The sequence below is a fragment of the Anoplophora glabripennis genome, unplaced genomic scaffold (assembly GCF_000390285.2).
Source record: "Anoplophora glabripennis isolate ALB-LARVAE unplaced genomic scaffold, Agla_2.0 scaffold200, whole genome shotgun sequence".
Taxonomy (NCBI): domain Eukaryota; kingdom Metazoa; phylum Arthropoda; class Insecta; order Coleoptera; family Cerambycidae; genus Anoplophora; species Anoplophora glabripennis.
This window is the reverse complement of record NW_019426072.1, coordinates 593,184-613,114: the sequence shown is the minus strand read 5'-3', so window position 1 is coordinate 613,114 and position 19,931 is coordinate 593,184. Positions and strand designations below refer to the sequence as shown.

General features: G+C 31.2%; 3 protein-coding genes across 3 annotated transcripts; 2 read left to right on the top strand and 1 right to left on the bottom strand.

Annotated features, from left to right (window-relative positions):
- The first annotated feature begins 989 nt into the window (after positions 1 to 989).
- Positions 990 to 9,600, top strand: LOC108907702 (aldehyde dehydrogenase, mitochondrial-like). The gene is made up of 6 exons (XM_018711492.1): positions 990 to 1,094; positions 3,951 to 4,196; positions 6,433 to 6,831; positions 6,900 to 7,182; positions 7,254 to 7,456; positions 9,147 to 9,600. The coding sequence occupies exons 1-6, from the start codon at positions 990 to 992 to the stop codon at positions 9,450 to 9,452; spliced, it is 1,542 nt and encodes a 513-aa protein (XP_018567008.1). The 3' UTR covers positions 9,453 to 9,600.
- A 244-nt stretch (positions 9,601 to 9,844) lies between these two features.
- LOC108907694 (dolichol kinase) lies at positions 9,845 to 13,438 on the bottom strand. The gene is made up of 8 exons (XM_018711480.1): positions 13,242 to 13,438; positions 12,940 to 13,187; positions 12,602 to 12,822; positions 12,327 to 12,512; positions 11,870 to 12,079; positions 11,347 to 11,623; positions 10,339 to 10,416; positions 9,845 to 10,241 (listed from the first exon to the last, which is right to left on the bottom strand). The coding sequence occupies exons 1-8, from the start codon at positions 13,283 to 13,285 to the stop codon at positions 10,105 to 10,107; spliced, it is 1,401 nt and encodes a 466-aa protein (XP_018566996.1). The 5' UTR covers positions 13,286 to 13,438; the 3' UTR covers positions 9,845 to 10,104.
- A 229-nt stretch (positions 13,439 to 13,667) lies between these two features.
- On the top strand, positions 13,668 to 19,265 carry LOC108907706 (myotubularin-related protein 10-B). Its single transcript, XM_018711499.1, has 8 exons — positions 13,668 to 13,913; positions 13,967 to 14,009; positions 14,064 to 14,353; positions 14,415 to 14,539; positions 15,157 to 15,391; positions 15,527 to 15,887; positions 16,139 to 16,479; positions 17,292 to 19,265. The coding sequence occupies exons 1-8, from the start codon at positions 13,854 to 13,856 to the stop codon at positions 17,751 to 17,753; spliced, it is 1,917 nt and encodes a 638-aa protein (XP_018567015.1). The 5' UTR covers positions 13,668 to 13,853; the 3' UTR covers positions 17,754 to 19,265.
- Positions 19,266 to 19,931: the final 666 nt, after the last annotated feature.

Genomic DNA, 19,931 nt, shown 5'->3' with positions numbered 1-19,931 from the left:
GTCTCTCGTATCCGAGACTTTAAAATGGCGGCCTCCGTTATTAGCCAGTCTTCGCATGTTGACGCTTATTCCCTGCCAGGACATGAGAAGGTCACACGAACCTCTAAATCCCCATCACGGCAGCGGTCCAGGATGACAGGACCTGGCTCTTGGGTGTAAAGAGCGATAGTCCCGCCAGACCCCACCCCATCCAAGGTCATTTATGAAAAACATAATCAAAGGCCGCAGCTTTGCAGGGGGCGGGTTTCTGCTTCGCGGGGTTTTTTGTTTTCCTGTTCTTGCACCAGTCTATAGAGCAGGGGACAAGTGATTTTGTCTTATGGTTGTATTTCTATTAAGCCTACACATTCCATATGTGCAGCAGACAAAAACAGTATATTCACAGAGGTAGCATGTGCTAAATATTTGCTGTATCTACTTTACAGCATCGCATGTTGACAAAAAATAGGCGTTTGAAGTGTTTTCACAATTTGATTAGAAACATGAAATGTTGATATCGCAAAGTATAAATAGATATTAATCTACCGTGACATTCATGATAAATATAAAAGGCGGGAGAAATTCCTAAATAAAACATTACTGTTGTGGAGTTGTGGTCTGATTTCCATTCTGGGTTGACTGTCCATAGATTTACTAAGATAAAGATAAGATATATTACTACGCATACTGTCAATTCAATTACCTACTTTTCCCTCCCTGCACCCACTATACTATTTTACAATTTAACAGCTCACACTACAAGTTTAGTTTGTTTTAAAATAATATTCCCCCCACCTAAGTCGACCACACGCGGAAAACGACAGCCTGCGCGCAGATAAATTGCAGGCTTTGGTTCCTCTATCTCTTCAGGATTTTATATAAATCTGTAACATTCCTTGATTATACAATTTTCCGGCAGTTTGGTGTTTGTCATTAAACGTGTAGTAGAAGTACTGTGAATTACGGAGCTATTTAAGCGTTATTTTGATCACGTATTTTTAATATACAAAATGTTGAGATTGGTCCGCAACACCGTTACAAAATTGTCAAAATGCAACTATTCTGCAGAAGCTATACCAAAGCCGGTGGAATCGCCCAAGGTGCTCTATTCTGGGGTAAGTTCAAATTTGATTATTATTAATAATTAAAGTATTAAAGATTGATTTTAAAAGCATATAAGGTTGTCAAGTGCAGATATTTTAATTGTGCGCTCAGGGTACCAACATAGTGGAACATCGAGACTTCAGATTCAGATAGAGATAGAGCTAACTGAGGCACAAGCAACAGCTATGAGACTTACACATGCATTAGCATCTGCACAGCTATAGTGATACGACGACTTATTATGTGTATAGCTGCCGCTCGTGGCTCTTTTAGCCTCTATCTGAATCTAATGCTTCGACGATCCACTATAGCTGCACCGTTACAAAGGTAGTACATACATATATTTTTACCAGTTTGCATATTTAAACTTGCACTACAGATTATTTTCTTGTAGGTATGGGTAGATGTACAGTATGCACTGCTATATTCTGCAGTTAATTATTTTTACAATAATTAAACAGTAGATATACAGGGTGATTCAGGTTTAATCTGGATAACTTCAGGAATCGATGAATGAACATTATTTTAACCTGTTCTATCGATTCCAGATTAAATCTAAATCGCCCTGTACATATTTTTTTCCTCTCTTTGGTAAATAACAATTTACAATAAACCATGTTAAATGTGCCGAAAATCACCTAAACAAATAAAAAATTCTGGTACCTAGTATTTTGATGCTGATGCTGCATCCTGTTGAAATTTAAAATGTGCGTTGGTGGTTATTTCGTGATCCAACAGAGTACATATTTGGGATTTGGGGGGTTTTCCCATTACCACCCATTACTGTCTGACCAAAAAATTTACTTGAGTGCTGCTTTTTATTATTTTTGATAAATATTTAAAATGTAAAATTTATATTGTATAACAAAAAAATTAACGGATTTCCATATGTTCCTCGTCTCTTTCTATACCCTTAAAATTTAACGAATCCTTAGAAATTTTGTATTTTAAAAATGTTTTGCAGATATGAGTACTTAACATGTTTTTATTATGTACCTATACCTACACCTAGATTTTCTTTATGATGTAATTATAAGGATAGATAGATAAGCTATCTTTATGTGGGTACCTATCAATAATATGTTATACAATGTGTTTAATAATAAACTCATTATCAACTTTCCTTTTGACCTATGAGATAGAAACAATGTTGCAAACTACAAACAAATCTTACGTACCTACATTTTAAGAAAGTCAGCATTATTATTTATGAAAAAATTTATCTCGATTAATCCACTCATAAAATGATATCTACGTTTATATTTTTTTTATCATATTTGTTTCAAAATTTTGCAATCTCATTGTCAGTACTTATGATTCAACACTGTTTTAATCTTAAAAATAAATTCCACGACGGTTAAATACTATGATTAGTTTTTAATGTTTTTATTTTGTATAATTTTACATACAGGGTGGGCCATTAGTGTGGGAAAGTAAAATATAACTCCCTTGTTATTCATAATACAGAAAAAAAGTTTATATAAAAGTTGTACAGAACCAAAAAACTTAAAGGACAAAATTAATTTGAAACATACAAGGCGATAAGTAAAAACGGGACATGCTAAATATTACATTTTTTAAATGGAACACCCTGTATATTTTTAAACGTATGGATTTCTGAGAAAATTCTATATATAAATAGTTTAATATTTTAGTGCGCGGTTGCCAAGTTATGAAGAAAATTCTTTGAATTTTGGAAAAATTATGACCTGGAAGAAATTGTATTAACTTTCTCAACTACTAACACTTGGAGTAAAAATATTTGACAGAGTTATAGGCAAAGACTCCTATATTAGCTAATATCGATATTTTATACAGGGCATTTTTTATAAGACGATCATTTTAAGAAAGTTCAAACTTGATTTTCTAAAATTTTTCAAATGGAACACCCTGTATTTTATTCTATTTTATTCACATATCAGTCCACTTCAACTCTTATTAAGTATGTTCTACACCTGTTGTTAGTTTTTAAGATATAGCAACATTTCTGGAAAAACCTAATTTTTATTATTTTAGGTCGCACAAAATGGCTTTGGAAAAAAACTGTCACATTGTGTCAAGTTGTCAATTCATAGTTTATCATTCTATTTTGAGTTAATTTTATTAGTTAATATTTATTTGTGGTATTCTGTAAAATAATCAAAATTAAGTTTTTTCAGAAATGTTGCTATGTCTTAAAAACTAACAATTTTAGATATTGAACATGCTTAATAAAAGTTGAAGTGGACCGATATATGAATAAAATAGAATAATAAAATACAAGTTGTTCCATTTGAAAAATTTTAGAAAATCAAGTTAAACTCTCTGAAAATGATTGTATTATAAAAAATGCCCTGTATAAAATATCGATATTAGGTAATATAGGAGCCTTTGTCTAATATTTGCCTATAACCCTGTCTAATTATTTTGTTCCAAGTGTTAGTAGCTGAAAGTTAATACAACTTCTTCGAGGGCATGTTTTTCCAAAATTCAAAGAATTTTCTACATAACTTGGCAACCCCGCAATAAATGATAAAAAATGATAAACTGTTTATATTGCCATATATAGAATTATCTCGGAAATCCATGTTTAAAAATATACAGGGTGTTCCATTTAGAAAATGTAATATTTGGCGTGTCCCGTTTTTACTCATCACCCTGTACGTTTCAAATTAATTTTGTAGTTTAGATTTCTTGATTCTGTGCAACTTTTGTACAAACTTTTTTTCTGTATTATGAGTAACAAGGGAGTTATTTTACTTTCTCACACTAATGGCCCACCACATATTTCAATATTCATTACATTAAGTTGTACCTATATTAGATTTAGTTCTTAAACATGCATTCTAATAAATTTGCATGGTACTATTAGTTCTATTTTTTTGAAGATCTTTATCAACAATGAATGGCACAAATCGAAAACGGGAAGTACCTTTGGAACTATAAATCCTACCACCGGCAAAGTCATCACCGATATTCAGCAAGGAACTAAGGAAGACATTGCTTTAGCCGTCGAAGCAGCTCATGATGCTTTTAAATTTGGTTCGGTATGGAGACGATTGGATGCATCGGAGAGGGGAAATCTTTTAAATAGATTAGCAGATCTTATAGAAAGGGACGCAGCGTATATCGCAGTATGTTAAAGTTTAGTTATGTAATTTTATTTTTTATTTGGTGGTTAACCATTTCTCAAAATTCGATGAATTACATGCACATAGTATGTAGGTAGGTTTCGAGTTCAGCTATTGAAGTGGGTTATACATACTTTGATAAAATTTAAAGAGTCCTGCTTTTACTTCGCAAAGATACAAAATGCACCTTGGTATTTTTCAAGACCTTTATAAATAATAAATAAACCACACTATTAATGTGTTAGTTGAGAACATTTTCATCAATCCAAATTTTTTAGCAATTACCTTTTTGCAAATCAGAAAGAACAATTTTGAAAAAATAAATGCGCCGTGATGTCCCAATTTTCCTTAAGTGATGTAAAAGGATGACTTATTTTTATAATTAATTCTAAAAGTCAGCATTACTCAAATTTATTTAACAAGTCACAGAAAAATAAAAATACATGTTTCTGTAAACATTGAACTTAAATTACCAAATTTTATAGTGTTGTTTTGTAATTTTTATTCAGGGCTGTAAATTACTGATAAAACATTACGATAAAGTTTATTTAATAATAATACAAACATGGTATAATCATTTTACATTTTTTAATTGTATATTTTTTCTTAGAAGGAAATAGCTATTTATGATATACGTGTTAAAAGTAAGATTTTATTTTGTGAGTGAAGATGATTAAAAAACAAACGTAGCGAGTTTTTTAACTTCACGAACAAAATAAAATCACTTTTAACACGTATATCATACACTATTTTTCCTACAAAACCTGTAAAAGTGGGCTTTTTAATTGTCATTTTTGATGTTAAAAATGTCATTTTTTTTTTAATAAATAAATAAACTTTGATTTACTTTTAACACTAGTGTTAAAAGTAACTTACTTTTAACACGCGTGTCAAAAAATTACATTTTTAACATCAAAAATGACAATTAAAACGCTCACTTTTAACAGTTTTGTAGAAAAAACATTTTTCGAAAAAATCATTTCGTTAAAATATCAACAAAACCATCAACAATTTAATATATTAAAATATCTGTATAATCTGATGGCTTAAGCTGTCTGATGTAATGGTTTAATCCACTATATGAAATTTATGAGATTGACCTACAGACTAAACAGGTTTTTTACTTTGTCTTTCTCAGACAGCAGAATATGATACCAAAAACATATCTATTAAAAATGATCATTTACAATAACAATTTACCTTATCATTTTTCTGTTTAATACATTCATTGCATTAAAATGCTGAGATCATGATGATTGTAAATAAAGATTTCCAATAATGGAATATGCTGTATTATAGGAGATAATGTAATAATGTGCCATATGACTGCAGTTCAAAAGGTGTGCAATAAACATTGATTGATTTAATAAAATTACAAATTAACTTGATTCATCAGAAGCCTATAAAATTTGGACAAATATTTAGGCAAATTTTTATCGTCGTAACCAGATCCCTTTTGAAATAAAGAAAATGTTACACCACTGGCCAAAATTTTACGTATTATTTTGTTTGTTATTTGTGGAAAAAAGCAGCAAATTCTCTACAGGTTCTTGAAATTACTTTGCCACGTTTTTTATAAATAACAGGCAAATTAAAATAATCCTCATTAGTATAACTTAAACGATAACCCGGGCATTTTTATTTAAATTTTCAACAAAAACTATTCAGACACAACAATTATTTGACAACTAACTTGACAAATGTCAAATTATTTCAATTGTTTTTGGTGTTTCTGGTCATGGCCAATTTGACAACAGGTCTGATATGAGAAAAACTATCCAAAAAATAGAAAATTGCAAATATCTCTAAAAGTATAGTAACAGTGACCCTAACAATGCTTACATGCCTTGAAAAGAAATTTCAATCTGCATAGGACAGAGTAAAAAAAAAATACAAGGTGTTCCATTTAAGTTAACAAAGTTATAGCTATTTGAAGTTATCAAAATGTAACAGCAAAAATGAAACGCCTAGTATTAAATGTTTTAATTTGTTGATACACTATAATCTAGTGTTAGTTATGCTCTTTGTACAGGTACCAAAAATCCACTTGATATCACTTGCATCTGTCAAATTTTTTTCTTTAAATATTAATAACGCAAAATAACTCCTAGGTATAAGTAAAAGAACAGTTTCATACTAAATTCATAGATATGTTACCACTGTAGTAGAGCTAATCCAAAAAAATGTCTGAATCCTATCAGGAAAAAATAACAATATTTAACAAATAGAGCATTTTTAGACTTTGGAAACCTTGGACAACGGGAAACCTTACCATTATGCCTACTCCCTTGACGTGCTTGGCAGCATTAAAATGCTTCGATACATGGCGGGTTGGTCAGATAAGAATCATGGAAAAACCATTCCGATGGACGGCGAATTCCTTTGTTATACTCGCCACGAACCTGTTGGACTGTGCGGTCAGATTATCCCATGGAATTTCCCACTTCTGATGATGGTAACGAAATTTGCACCTGCTCTATCGACAGGCAATACCGTAGTATTAAAACCGGCAGAACAAACACCACTGACGGCTTTGTACGTAGCACAGCTTATCAAAGAAGCTGGTTTTCCCCCGGGGGTGGTTAATGTAGTGCCTGGTTTTGGAGATGCCGGTGCAGCCTTAGTCGAAAATACCAAGGTATGGTATATTATTATTTTTATTACCAGTCTTCAAAATTCAAATAAACCAAGGAAATTTAAATTCAGGTCGACAAAATTGCCTTTACGGGATCGACAGAAGTGGGAAAGAAGATTCAGAAAGCCTCTGGCGAATTCAACCTAAAACGCACCACGCTAGAGTTGGGAGGAAAAAGCCCCAACATCATTTTGGCCGATGTTGATATTGAACAGGCCGTCGAAGCTGCACACTTCGCCGTCTTCTTCAACCAAGGTCAGGTTTGCTGCGCTGGTTCCAGGACATTTGTTGAAGATTCTATCTATGATGAATTTGTAGAAAGATCTGTTGAACGTGCCAAAAAACGTAGAGTTGGTGAGTGTTGTAAATGCGACTATTGCAATTATTTTTAAAACCAAATTAACATATTTGTTATAAATACGCAGGAAATCCATTTGATCCTCAAACCGAACAAGGACCACAAGTAGATGAGGTGCAACTGAAAAAAATACTTTCTCTAATCGAGGACGGTGTTAAGGATGGTGCGAAATTACTTCATGGAGGTGAAAGGCATGGTGAAGAAGGATACTTTGTTAAACCTACAGTTTTTGCTGATGTGGAGGATCACCACGTTATCGCCAAGGAAGAGGTGAGTCAATTTTTTATAGCATCGTTAATTTTACAATGGAAGCATATTTTCTTACACGAGCAAATGTAAATGTTGTATGTACGTATGCCTTAATAACTGCAGGTTTTATATAGAAGTACAGATTCGAAAATTTTTAATTTTTCAAACGGTGTTTTCAATTTGATGATATAAATTGCTATCTCGGATACCGTCTGCAGTAGAGAATAAACTGAAAACTATTATAAATGTAATACTATGAAGGGGTGACATATTTAGCCATTCTTGTTTCATCATATTTTATATTGACTCTTTTGTTTTTTTGCCCGCCTACCAGCCTGTTGTCATATCATATCAGGTGTATCGATATTATGTTGTTCATTTAGTTAATGTCAGAGCTTATTGATACTGAAATTCATAAACTAAACACAGTGCTTTAAAAAATAAGTAAATAATATAATAATAGTAAATATTTTTATTTCTCTTTTTATTTATTTATTTATTATTTATTTATTACAGAAGAGGAGGATGCAAATGGCAAATAATAGTGTGTTGAACAAAAAAGCTGTAACGAGAGAAAATAAAAAAAAAGTCAATCTAACAGAAACTAACAAAATGAATGTTTAAAATATATATGAGGCGTTCCACGCCAAAGTGGACCGTTTGATAAATTTTGATTTTTGATTTCCTTAATTTTTTGATATTTTTTAGTACCCCTCGAAAAAGCCTTTTTGGTAAATTTTGAGATTTTTTTTTTGGTTACTTCAAAAGATATCAAATTTTCAAAAAAATCGCTCTGGTTTTTTGTTCAAAACTTTCTTAATAATGGTCCAAATTAAAGCTTTTTTTTTAAATCTTTGTTTTTGGATAGCCTTTATAGAAAAAAATACAAAAAAAGTGTTTTTGAAAGTGAGTATTCTTTCGATTTTTTTGAAATTTTTTTATTTCAAATTACTATTCCTTTAACAACTTTTAAGACCAGTCCAGTTGTGGGCCCTCCATAATTACTATTTTTTTTTATTTAGATGCAAAAGAAAAATTAGATTTGCGATACAATACAGCTAAGTCAATCACAGGGACCCAAAAATTTAATTCAATCATTCCAAGGGGCAACGGAAATATATTAGCTAAGGAGTATTCTAGTTCACAAAATAATCGTTTATGTAAAATTAAAAAAAAAACACGAAAATTAAAAAAACCGTTTGTTATAATTGTTTATAAATATACTTAACGTTTACTTATTGATTTTAAACATTTATTGACAATTAAAAAGTATTAAAATTAGTAATTATAGAGGGCCCAGGACCGGAAAAGTTGTTAAAAGAATAGTAGTTTGAAGTAAAAAATTTTCAAAAAAATCGAAACACTCAAACACGATTTAAAATTTCAAACTCAAAAATCTTAATCAAAAACACTTTAAATATTTTTTTGAATTTTTTTCTGCAAAGGCCAACTAAAAACAAAGATTAAAAAAAAAGCTTTAATTTGGACCATTATTAAAAAAGTTATGAACAAAAAACCAAAAAAGAGCGATTTTTTTGAAAATTTGATATCTTCTGAAAAAGTAATCAAAAAAATCACAAAATTTACCAGAAAAGCTCTTTTGACTAAAAAATATCAAAAAATTGAGGAAATCAAAAATTAAGATTTTTCAAATCGTCCGATTTGGCGTGGAACGCCCCATAGTTGTTGTTGATCTAATTATCTGTTTCAGATCTTTGGCCCTGTCCAACAATTAATGCGCTTCAAAGACTTAGACGAACTAATCGAACGTGCCAACAAAACCAACTACGGCCTTGCCTCGGCCATTTTCTCTAAGGACATCGATAAGATTAATTATCTAGTGCAAGGTATAAAGGCTGGTACCGTCTGGGTTAATACTTATAATGTATTAAGCGCACAAACACCATTCGGGGGTTACAAAGATTCGGGCCACGGCAGGGAAATGGGACAGTACGGAATTAGTCAATATACCGAAGTTAAAACTGTAATTACGGCGATTCCACAGAAAAATTCATAAACGCAACTTTCTCTGTGATACTAAAGGCCTGTGAAAGTATTTGTTAACGTACGGGTTCGTAAATTTAGCTTTTTAATGTATGTCAAAAAATATATTTTTTTATATGAATGAATGTTATTTTGTTGCAAATAAAACCTTTTTTTAAGTATTGAGAATAACTTATACTCTTGTACCCCTATATTTGCGGTCCAGGTGTGTAATTGGTAAGACGTGCAGGGAATGCGATTCCATGGGTGTATCATTTTAAGGAGTTCCAAAAATTATTAAATATACAGGGCGTTAATGATAAGTTTGGCCAAACTCGAGGCTATTGACAAATATTTTTTCTGCCACTTGTCAACTTTTAAATTTTTACGTTATCACAGGAACAATATAAATATATTGGAAACGAATAATGAAAAAAGTATATATTTTCTCTAATTTTAACAGATACTTACAGTATGTAAAATAAAATATGGTCACTTTATTCAGTACTTGCTATGACAATGTTAAAACTCAATCAGTCCAATGATAATTTATTCTTAATACAACAGTAAAAATATAATGTAAAAAATTTATTTTTTTTGCTTTAATATGAAAGGTTCAAAAACATTACAAATGATCGCCAAAATTTATTCTTAAAGTATCGAAATTTATCAAATTTATGCACACATTAAATTAGAATAATATACATGAGTAAAGGTAAAACTAAATTATCGATTTGTGTTGTTCTTGCTTCAACTATCGATCCTACCAATATCGCTAGATACAGTCTGATATTTTGTCCGAAAGACAAATATTCCAGCGCATCTAAAAGATATTTTATAACATAAATTAGTATAATGAAAAAATATAAGCAAAATATTTTTTGTTACATATTTTAGTTAAAAATTATTAGAGAACTTACCAAAGTACATTAGTAAACGTACGAGGCCAATTTGGGCCAAAATACATGCAACAGTTCCCTCAACAGTCTTCTTCGAACCTGAAAACGCAATGTTAATTTTATAATAACAAAATACTTTTATCAATAATGCACTTTCAATATTTTATTGTATGTACCCTGAAGAGCTTTGAATATTAAAGACATTTGAACTAATTGTCTATTTTTCTAACTAGTAGAAACAAAACAGCTGATAATTAGTATAATTTAAGTTAAAATAAGTAATTGTGGACCTTAGAAGTTCAAGGTTTTCGATTCACGAATATTTTGATTTATTTCAAACGAAATGCTATATTAAATTTAATTTGCTTTTAATTTTATTAAAGTTTATATACAGGGTGATTCACAACTTATCCAAAAAAAATGGGAATAGATGCGACATGAGAAATGGAGTTAATATCGTAAAAAAATTTTAGTAAAATCCTTAGTTTCCGAGAAAAAAATTATTGTAGTACTTTCAACCATTACATAGCTGGACAACTGTAGTTTCTAGTGTCATTCGTAATACGCGTGGAAAGCCACATGGCCTCAGCGATTCCGAATACTGAAATCCGATTTTACAGGTGTTGTTGCCAGTGTTTACAATAGTTTTTTTAGTAGTTAGTGTCAAAAATGGCTTGCGTGTATAGCAACTCGTAGTTGATGGATATCATTTTAATTTATGGTAAAGCAAGAAAATATTTGTATTATACTGAAGCATTTGTTATGGTAAAACAAGACAGCATTTGTGTTAGTTCATAGAAACTGTTTTTTTATTATTAGTTTGCACAATTTAATTGGTAAATTATAATAATTTTTTAATGTATATAAAGAAATTATTTTTGGGCATTCGAATAATCAGCATTTAAATAATTTCAATAATTAGATCATCATATCGTTCAAATTTGTGATCAACCCTTCAAGGAATCACCGTTTACCACATTGAGAAACTATGTGCAACTTATTAATAATTTATCATTTCCAATTTGTTACCTGGCCAAAAGTGTTTTCCGTAATTTGACCCGATTATACTAGCTGCTGTATCTCCCACACCAATAGACAGTAATCCGCTTAGTAAAGGTAGTAAATTAAACATAGCCGAGTCTGTAACGTCACATGGTGACGGATGTATCCAAATAGGTAACGAACATCCGACTAACAGATATATCGGTGTAAGGGCCAAAGTGCCGATATCTTTTTCATCACTAAACACTACAAAACCATCTTGAAGGTGACGCCCGAGCGGAGGGATGTTTAATATGCGTAAAATCTGAAAGAAGAACTATTTTGTACAAACCAGTAGTTCTGTTTTCGAGATGTTGTATGAGCAGATTAATTCACAGATTGATATATAAAATAATACGAGTTAGTTGAAAATAAGAATATTGTACATTTGATGATAATTTAAACAATTCAATTAAAAATATTTTCCTAAAAAAATAATAATAGCAATATGCAAATTATAAAAGGCATATTAGAATTTAATAATTTGGTGTTTTGATACATATACACTTACCTCCAGTAAAAAAAATATACCTAGCATAACTCCACTGGCAAGGTATAGGAATGAACATCGATACAAAAGTCCAGGAATATATACAGCTACCGCTAGTAAGTGGAAAATTTTTCTCATACCCGTGGAAGCTTTCTTTGCATACACGATTTGATTACTTACAGCTAAAACAGCCGTACCACTGCAAAAACTCCAATATATTACCAGTTTCAGCTGCAATAAACGAAAATTTAACCAAGCGCTTCTAGTGTCTTTAATTTTATTCTCTACATATATCTATATTTAAAAAAATGTACCAACAAATAACAATTAATATTTGCACCATATTTGTTCACTCGAAAAACAAAATTTGTGAAACTTTTATTTATATTGTTGGATTTTTATATTTATTTTTAGTTTTATATCATAATAACTTGCATTAACTTTATAAGAAGAGTATTAAAATTAATATGGCACTTACCGTTGATAAATCCGTTAGAACTAAATTTAAAATCCATAGAAGTGGATTTCTATTTAAGAGAATTTGTAATGGCAGAATAATTACAAATATTATCACAAAACAAGTTAGCAAATAGAAGGAGCTTGTCCTCCTTAAGTGAAAAAAATATGCCACACTGGCGATGATTCCAATTCCAAGTAGTCTAATCTAAAAAACACATATTTTACAGAACATTTTGTTTTTCCATATCCACAATTACTCTGGGATGTGTTGTATAATTAATATGAAGTATTTACCTGAATAATTAAAGTTGAGATTTGCATATGACTACCATAAATCGTGTGAATCGAGTTTAGAATATTAATAGATGTACAGTACAACAAAATTATTAAACTTTGGCTTACAATACCCGCTTCTCCCAGTGTGAAACAGTTCTTAAAATTCTTCAAAATAAAAACATATGTTCTAATGTAGACAACTGTACTCAAAATTCCGCTGGCAATAGAAAATATTAAACCTAAAATAACGGAATTACTAATATATTCAAGGGTTTAAAGGTCATTGGAAAATTTTCTGTAATAGGTAATTCCAAATATGAAAAAAAAGCATAAGAATGAAAGATGTAGAAACCAACCTTTTTCGAGGAAGATGTGGAATAATATGGTTAATAATAATATTAACATATTCCATTTATTAATTATTTTTAGCTTTTGGTCCTCACGTTTATGAAATACTATAACTATCGATGTTAGTATTAATCCTATAGATAGTAAAGAACTCAGTTTATATGTAGGTGTTAATACGACGGGATGCCTTAGAGAGGAAATAATTAGTGACAATGGCAACAGAAATAGAACCCATAAGCCGTTGTCTGCTTTAGGCCTAAAAATAATATTTAAAAATAGAATAAATCGTAGAGTATTTATTTATACTTGCCTGACTTTAAAGCCATTAATGGTACAAAAAACATCGTCTAACATTTTTGATTACTAAAATTAATAGCTCACTAAAAGTTTGGATTCCTTAAATGTATCAGTCTTTAAACATATTAGAAAACAAATTAAATTTTACATTAATTTGTCTTATTCATTCTCTTCACAGATATCAAATATACAATTTATAACCTCTTTCAATTCGAATTTGAACTTTGAAATAAGAGAGAACACGTAAAAAATAAACAAAACCACAGAACATTTCAAAGTTAGATTCAAGTAGATTCAAAATAGTGACGTAAGAAGGAATGATTAGTGAGTGCATAATCTGATTATATGATAGTCGTAGGTCGCAGATGGGTCGCGTTTGCAGGTGTACCACCACTACCTTAATAATAAATAAAATTACTACAAACATCAGACATAGAACATAAAAACACTTAACCTGAAAATTTACATTTTAGTATAAGAATTTCTCATATTTTAAGTTTATATAGTATATTGTAAAAATAAGTTTCAAAAAGCTACTATGGGGTAAATCTCTAACAATGATTGAATAGAACGATGTACAATATTAACTGTATACGTATATATTTCTTGTAATATACCTTTAAAAATGAATGACATCAAAGAGGATTCCAGATTTAAGAGCTACATAGGAGAAACTGAGCTAGAGGTGACGATAGTATATATTTTCATGTTCCTAACTCACTTATGTTATTTTTCCAGTCCATAACACTAGATGATTCGCAAAGAACCAAATTTCTGGATGGTAACTACATTTTCACATAATAAACGTTTATTTTTCACATTCCTTTTATTCCAGGAGAAACAATTGTTTGCGAGGCACAAAAAGTGCTTATGTATGCCCCGTTAAGTGATAGAAAGAAACATTTGGTGGGAGTTTTAACCATTACAACTTTCAAGGTATCGTTTGCGACTGCTGAAGAAGTTGAGTTCTCAAACTGTTACCAACAGAACCTTTTATTAGGTATTAATGATATATGCTTGTCTTCCATAGATGTCATTTATCAGGTGGGTGACAGAACGAAGAAAAAATTATCGCCCGGTCAAAATGTTACTGGAAGAGTAAAGGAAATATTGATATTATGCAAGGTAGACAATTTTAAGTTATCTCAGGAAGAAAGCAAAATAAAAATGCTAATTTTGTTTTCAGAATATGAAATATCTTGAATTTAGCTTTAAATTTAGCGACAAGGATAGCGGGAAAAATATTGTTAATGCTTTACTTCACCATGCTTATCCAAAAAGGCATACGTTATTATTTGCATATGATTATAAGTAAGTAGGTCTTTTTAATTATTTTCTTGATAAATTGAAAGCAGCAGTTAGTATTTTCATTATTATGTATGTATGCAATGTGTGTAGGTCTTCACTCCAAAAGATGCCGTGTTGCTCTTAAACTACTAAATGCTGTTAACTTCGTAAAATTCAAATTTACAATTTTTAACTAATACTTTGCAATATTGGATATTCATGTAAATAGTTCTTTCATAACTTTATGTAAGTATCAAACAATAGTATTTAAAAACAAACAGAAAATTTTGTAATGTGTCGGTCCTAGATTTACTGATAATTGATTTATTGACATTATATTATCAGCAAATCAGTTATCAATCATAATTGATTTATTATGTGAATCCTCTCAACAAACAAACAAAAAAGAAAACGAAGCACATTTTTTTCTAAAATGATTTATAAGGGTTGCTTCAGAGATTGAACAGGAAATGTGGTTTTTGATCAGTTATAGAAAAACTAACTCAAATCATAAATTTTAATTTTTGAAGATGACATTTCACCTTTTATTTGGTCAAATTTATATCATTACAATCAAATGCTACTATAAAAAAGTGAAATCAGTTGAGGAGTTGTTAATGATGTTACCTTTTCGTATTTAGGGAGCCCTATATAAGTAATACCTTGGTGAAAGAGGTTCGACTATTTCAAACGAGGTTGGATTGGGAAAAAGAAATAAAAAGAACAAAGTGTCAAAACTGGAGAATATCTCATGTAAATGTCAATTATCAGGTGTCGCCCCTCTTATTAGAGACTATTATCGTGCCCCAGTCTGTAACTGACAATATCATAAAGGAAGCAGTGGAAAAATTCAGGAACAGATGTTGTCCTATTTGGGTAACTTTTAGTTAACGTTTAATCTGATTAGTTTTTTATAAATACCCTTTTATAAATTTTGGGTCTCCTAAAAATTATTATTAAACGAATAATATCAGTATCTATTTAAAGATAACCTTTTAATTTTCTCCATAGGTGTGGGGTACATCGAAAGGTGCAGCTCTAGTCAGAATGGCGGATTTACTTCCCACCATTACAGACCGTACCGAGGAAAACAAATTGTTGGAACACATACGTAAAAGCCACCCAGAAAAGAGAGCTCCGTACATAATCGATCTCTCGTTGCCCACCCCCAAAGATATAAATACTAGTTATCTTAAGTTAAGGGAACTTTGTACACCTGAGAACACCCGCGTTTTCAAGAGTCAAGATTTCAAATTTTATGGGTTGCTAGATAGTACAAAGTGGTTGTCTTACGTTTCCGTTTGTTTAACGAAGGCCAAAGAAGCAGCTGAACAAATCAGTATCTGTGAATCTACTGTGGTATTGCAAGAAGGTAAGAGATTTAATTTTATGATTGTCGATGAATGCACTCATTTACCAAATTTTGTTTTTTAATTTATCGTAAAGTTATATGTTACGCAAACTGCGACACTGTTTAAAAATTGTGTATTTTTGAATAGTCGTGACCATTCGCCAATTATGTTCTGCGATAGGATTTAGTTACCATTGAAATCACAAATATCACTGAAGTTTATTATTTGTAATAGGAAGCCTTGATTATTTTTTACAGCATTGATTTTTCAGGGAATGGACAAGATCTAAATTGTGTTGTGTCCAGCCTAACGCAACTAATTCTCGACCCCTTTTTCCGAACGAAATTCGGATTCCAATCGCTAATACAAAAGGATTGGGTAGCTCTGGGCCATCCATTCGCAAACAGGCTCGGTCACATCCTCTGTAAGGAAATAGAACAATCTCCGCTATTTCTGCTCTTTCTCGACTGTGTTTGGCAGCTGCTTCAACAATTTCCTACCGCTTTTCAAGTCAGCGAGACCTACTTGACTACCTTGTGGGATTCAGCGCATATTTCCGTTTTTGACACATTTCTGTTCAACTGTCAGCACCAGAGACTTATGGCGGAGTTCGTAAGTACACTGTGTATTTCAATTTTTTTTTATTAATTTAAAAATTATCATACTCCACAGGATAGGTTAGCGCAATTTCGTTGTTGTCGTATACACATTTTTAACATAAATTTAACAAATTCTATTTCAATTCCAGTAAAAACAAATATTTCTTGCAGAAATTCGTAAAACTATCTATCGTATTGCAAATCTTCTGATAAATCGATAAACTGAAAACGAAAATAAATTTCGCCGAATTAACACTGGCCATTTGTTTTTTGCTCGTCTAGCACCCTGTTGTCATATCACATCAAGTGGATTGATATGTAGTTTACCTAAACAGGGTCATTAACACAGATTCACGAATTAAACACAGTGCTTTAAAAAAATAGTAACATATACCTTTTACTAAAAACTTGAAATGATTAAGATTAGGAATTGTTCTTATTTATTTTTTATTATGCACATTTTATAAAAAAAAAACAAAAATGGTGACGCTAAAATAACACGTGACAGTCATACAAAGGCAATCCCTTTTTGTGAAATTATTTTCCATTGTATTTTCACTCCCTGCCAATATGCTAGTTTCATGTAGTCGCTTTGAAAAGACAACAATAGGCAACATTGACAAGCAAGCACATGCATCCAAGTTCGGGTGCTGCCCAGTAATGGCGTAGACAAAAGTTTAATGCATTTTAAAAAACGAATTATATCTCAACTATTTATTGATTTAAAAAATTTATTTCTGAATAATGTTTTGGAGAACACATCCTATTACTCCTAAGAAACTGGTTATAAAGTCACCCCCTGTATAAATCACAATTTACTTCCAGGGTTCTGGCAACAGTCACCCCCCTCTAGTCCTACGCAGCGTATGGGACTGGCGGGAACAGTTTTCGGAACGGGATATCGGTCTGTTCTGCAACCCGCTCTTCGACGATTCCTACAAGGCCGTCTTGAAGCCGCATACTGGCCTGGCGGGTTTAGAAATCTGGACGCATTGCTACTTCAGGTGGCTGCCGGATTTAGAGATCAGGAAAGGCGGAAGACCTCAAATCGATTTGTACAGCAGGTATCTTGTTTCGGAAATTCTCCAGAGCCAACAGGGCATCGGGGAACTTAACGGGAAATTTAATCGGAACAAAGAGGAATACCTGTCGCTGACGAGGAAAGTAAACGGTTTTTATCCCTTTAGCCATAATCCGGAATTAGTGTCTAGCGACCCCATTAATAACGTTCTTTTAACTGGAGATACGTTGGATTCACAGTCTATACTTAATTTTAATAACGACTGAGTGCCTAAATTGAAAACGTAAATGGCCTGGCTGTAAAAAAATGTTTAAAAAAAAATGATCGCAAAATTTGTGTTTTGTTTTAAGTAGCCAATTTGTAAAGATACAATAATAGATTAATTTTTAATGGTTATGAAGCTCTAGGGATGGACAGTCCCAATTGGCAACAATTCTGCAAAAATTTTTTAAATCTGTCGATTTCTGATGTCCAATGAACCGTCACATACGTCTTGAGGTTTATTTTTTAAATAAATATAATTAAATTATATGTAATTAATTAAATCTTCAGAAGCTTTTTTTATATACTAAAGTCTCTAGATGTAACCAAATACCGTAACCGATTGTTTTCGTTTGCCTCAAAATGGCAGTTGATCGCGGTACTTTATCAACGTCTAGAGACTATTACGTAGTTGTCCCTAGATATTGATAAAGTACCACAATCAACAGCCATTTTGCAAAATGACAATTGATTGCAGTACTTTATCATCATCTAGGGACTTTATTATGTAATTTCCCTAGACATTGACAAAGTACCAACTGCCATTTTGTAGCAAAATCATTACTGCCAACCTTGAAAACATAAGTTTAAATGTTCAGTACTGCAATGAATAAATTTTCATATATTTTGAAGAGTTTACACAGCAACCTAATATTTTGATTTAAAATACAACAATTGACATATGTCAAACCTTCATTTTGAGACTTAAATAGAAACAGTCGAACAGTTCTCTTCAATAAATAGTACCGTTGTTGGCACCTGCAATAATGCTTGATCAACTGTGAGAATCTTCTTAAACTGAGGAGATATATTACTTATTGGATATAATTTATTTATATATTAGTTTACTAATGAAATTTGCTAGTTGGGAAATATTACCAATTGAGAAATTTCCATCCCTACTTGTTTTTATTTATAAAGCGAGCTTGCAGCAGCAACTGATTTTTTACTGATAAACTTGAAGGCCTATTGATCTCCAGATGTATATTTTTTATTTGTCTTAGAAATATTTCCGTTTTTTATTTTATAAGGATACTAAAACGAATAATGGCACTTCCTCGAACTTTGTGTAAGATCGTTTGAGAAGATGTACGGCGTGGAAAAATTTCAACACTTTTAAGTGATTATTTTCAGGGAGTAAAGGAGAACGGTTAAAAATGTTCTGTTCTCGATTTTCAAGAACAATTTAATAGTGAAGACTGCATCTTAATATCTCGATTCGCGTAAGAGATTTCGGGCATTTTCAATTTTTGGCAAATTTTTGTTACATTGAATAAATTTTTACCTGTGAAATTTTTAACAAATTCTGATTTAGTTTCCACTTTTTAGATATTTTCTCGGGAAATGCCCAAAAGTAAAGGAATTGGCCTACCCTGTACATGCTGTTTGTCGGAAAATAAAAATGTTTAATATTCTTACATTTTTAGTGCTATTAATGGTGTTGTAGAAGGCCAAATCAGGTCTAGTGTCTTTATTTAGATGTCCAGAGTTCGGTTCGAGACACGTTAATAAAAAAATTGGCTACTTTTAAAGTTTTTCACTTTTCGTTTAGTTCTTTTCCCGACATCTATACATTGTTTCTATATGTAGGTAATGATAAATATCTGTAAACAGTCTGTGAGAATAACTTTTGTTTTTTATAGTTTTAATATTAAGCTTTAATTTATACGTTATTAAAGGATAACAAAATTTTATTTCCCGTGCTGATTTATAGAACTAATCGATGAATTTTTACATGCATTTAAAACTGTATAATAGATGTTCAGTATTTATATTTAAGAGTATATATTTTTTTCATACCTATTTATAACAATAATGTACAATTTTATCTAGTTCATTTGTATAATTTTATTATAACAAACCAAAAATGTTAGTTTTATTTATGTTTTATTTATAACAATAAAAAAATTATTGAAAATGTCGAGTATCTTATTTTTATTATACAATTTTACGAATTCTAGAGAAGACTAATCTATCATAAAATTTGCCGTCAATCGGTCCCAGCCGATAGTTTCTTCCTGTTAATTTTAAATTTCTCACCATTAGATTCAATAATTTACAAGTTGTCATCGGGTGCGAATTTAAATTTCCCGTCAATTTAAACGCATTGCATTAATTAGTCATTTGAATCGATCGCCGCACTATGATTGGTTCCAATTTGAACGCTGCGCTCTGACTGGTCA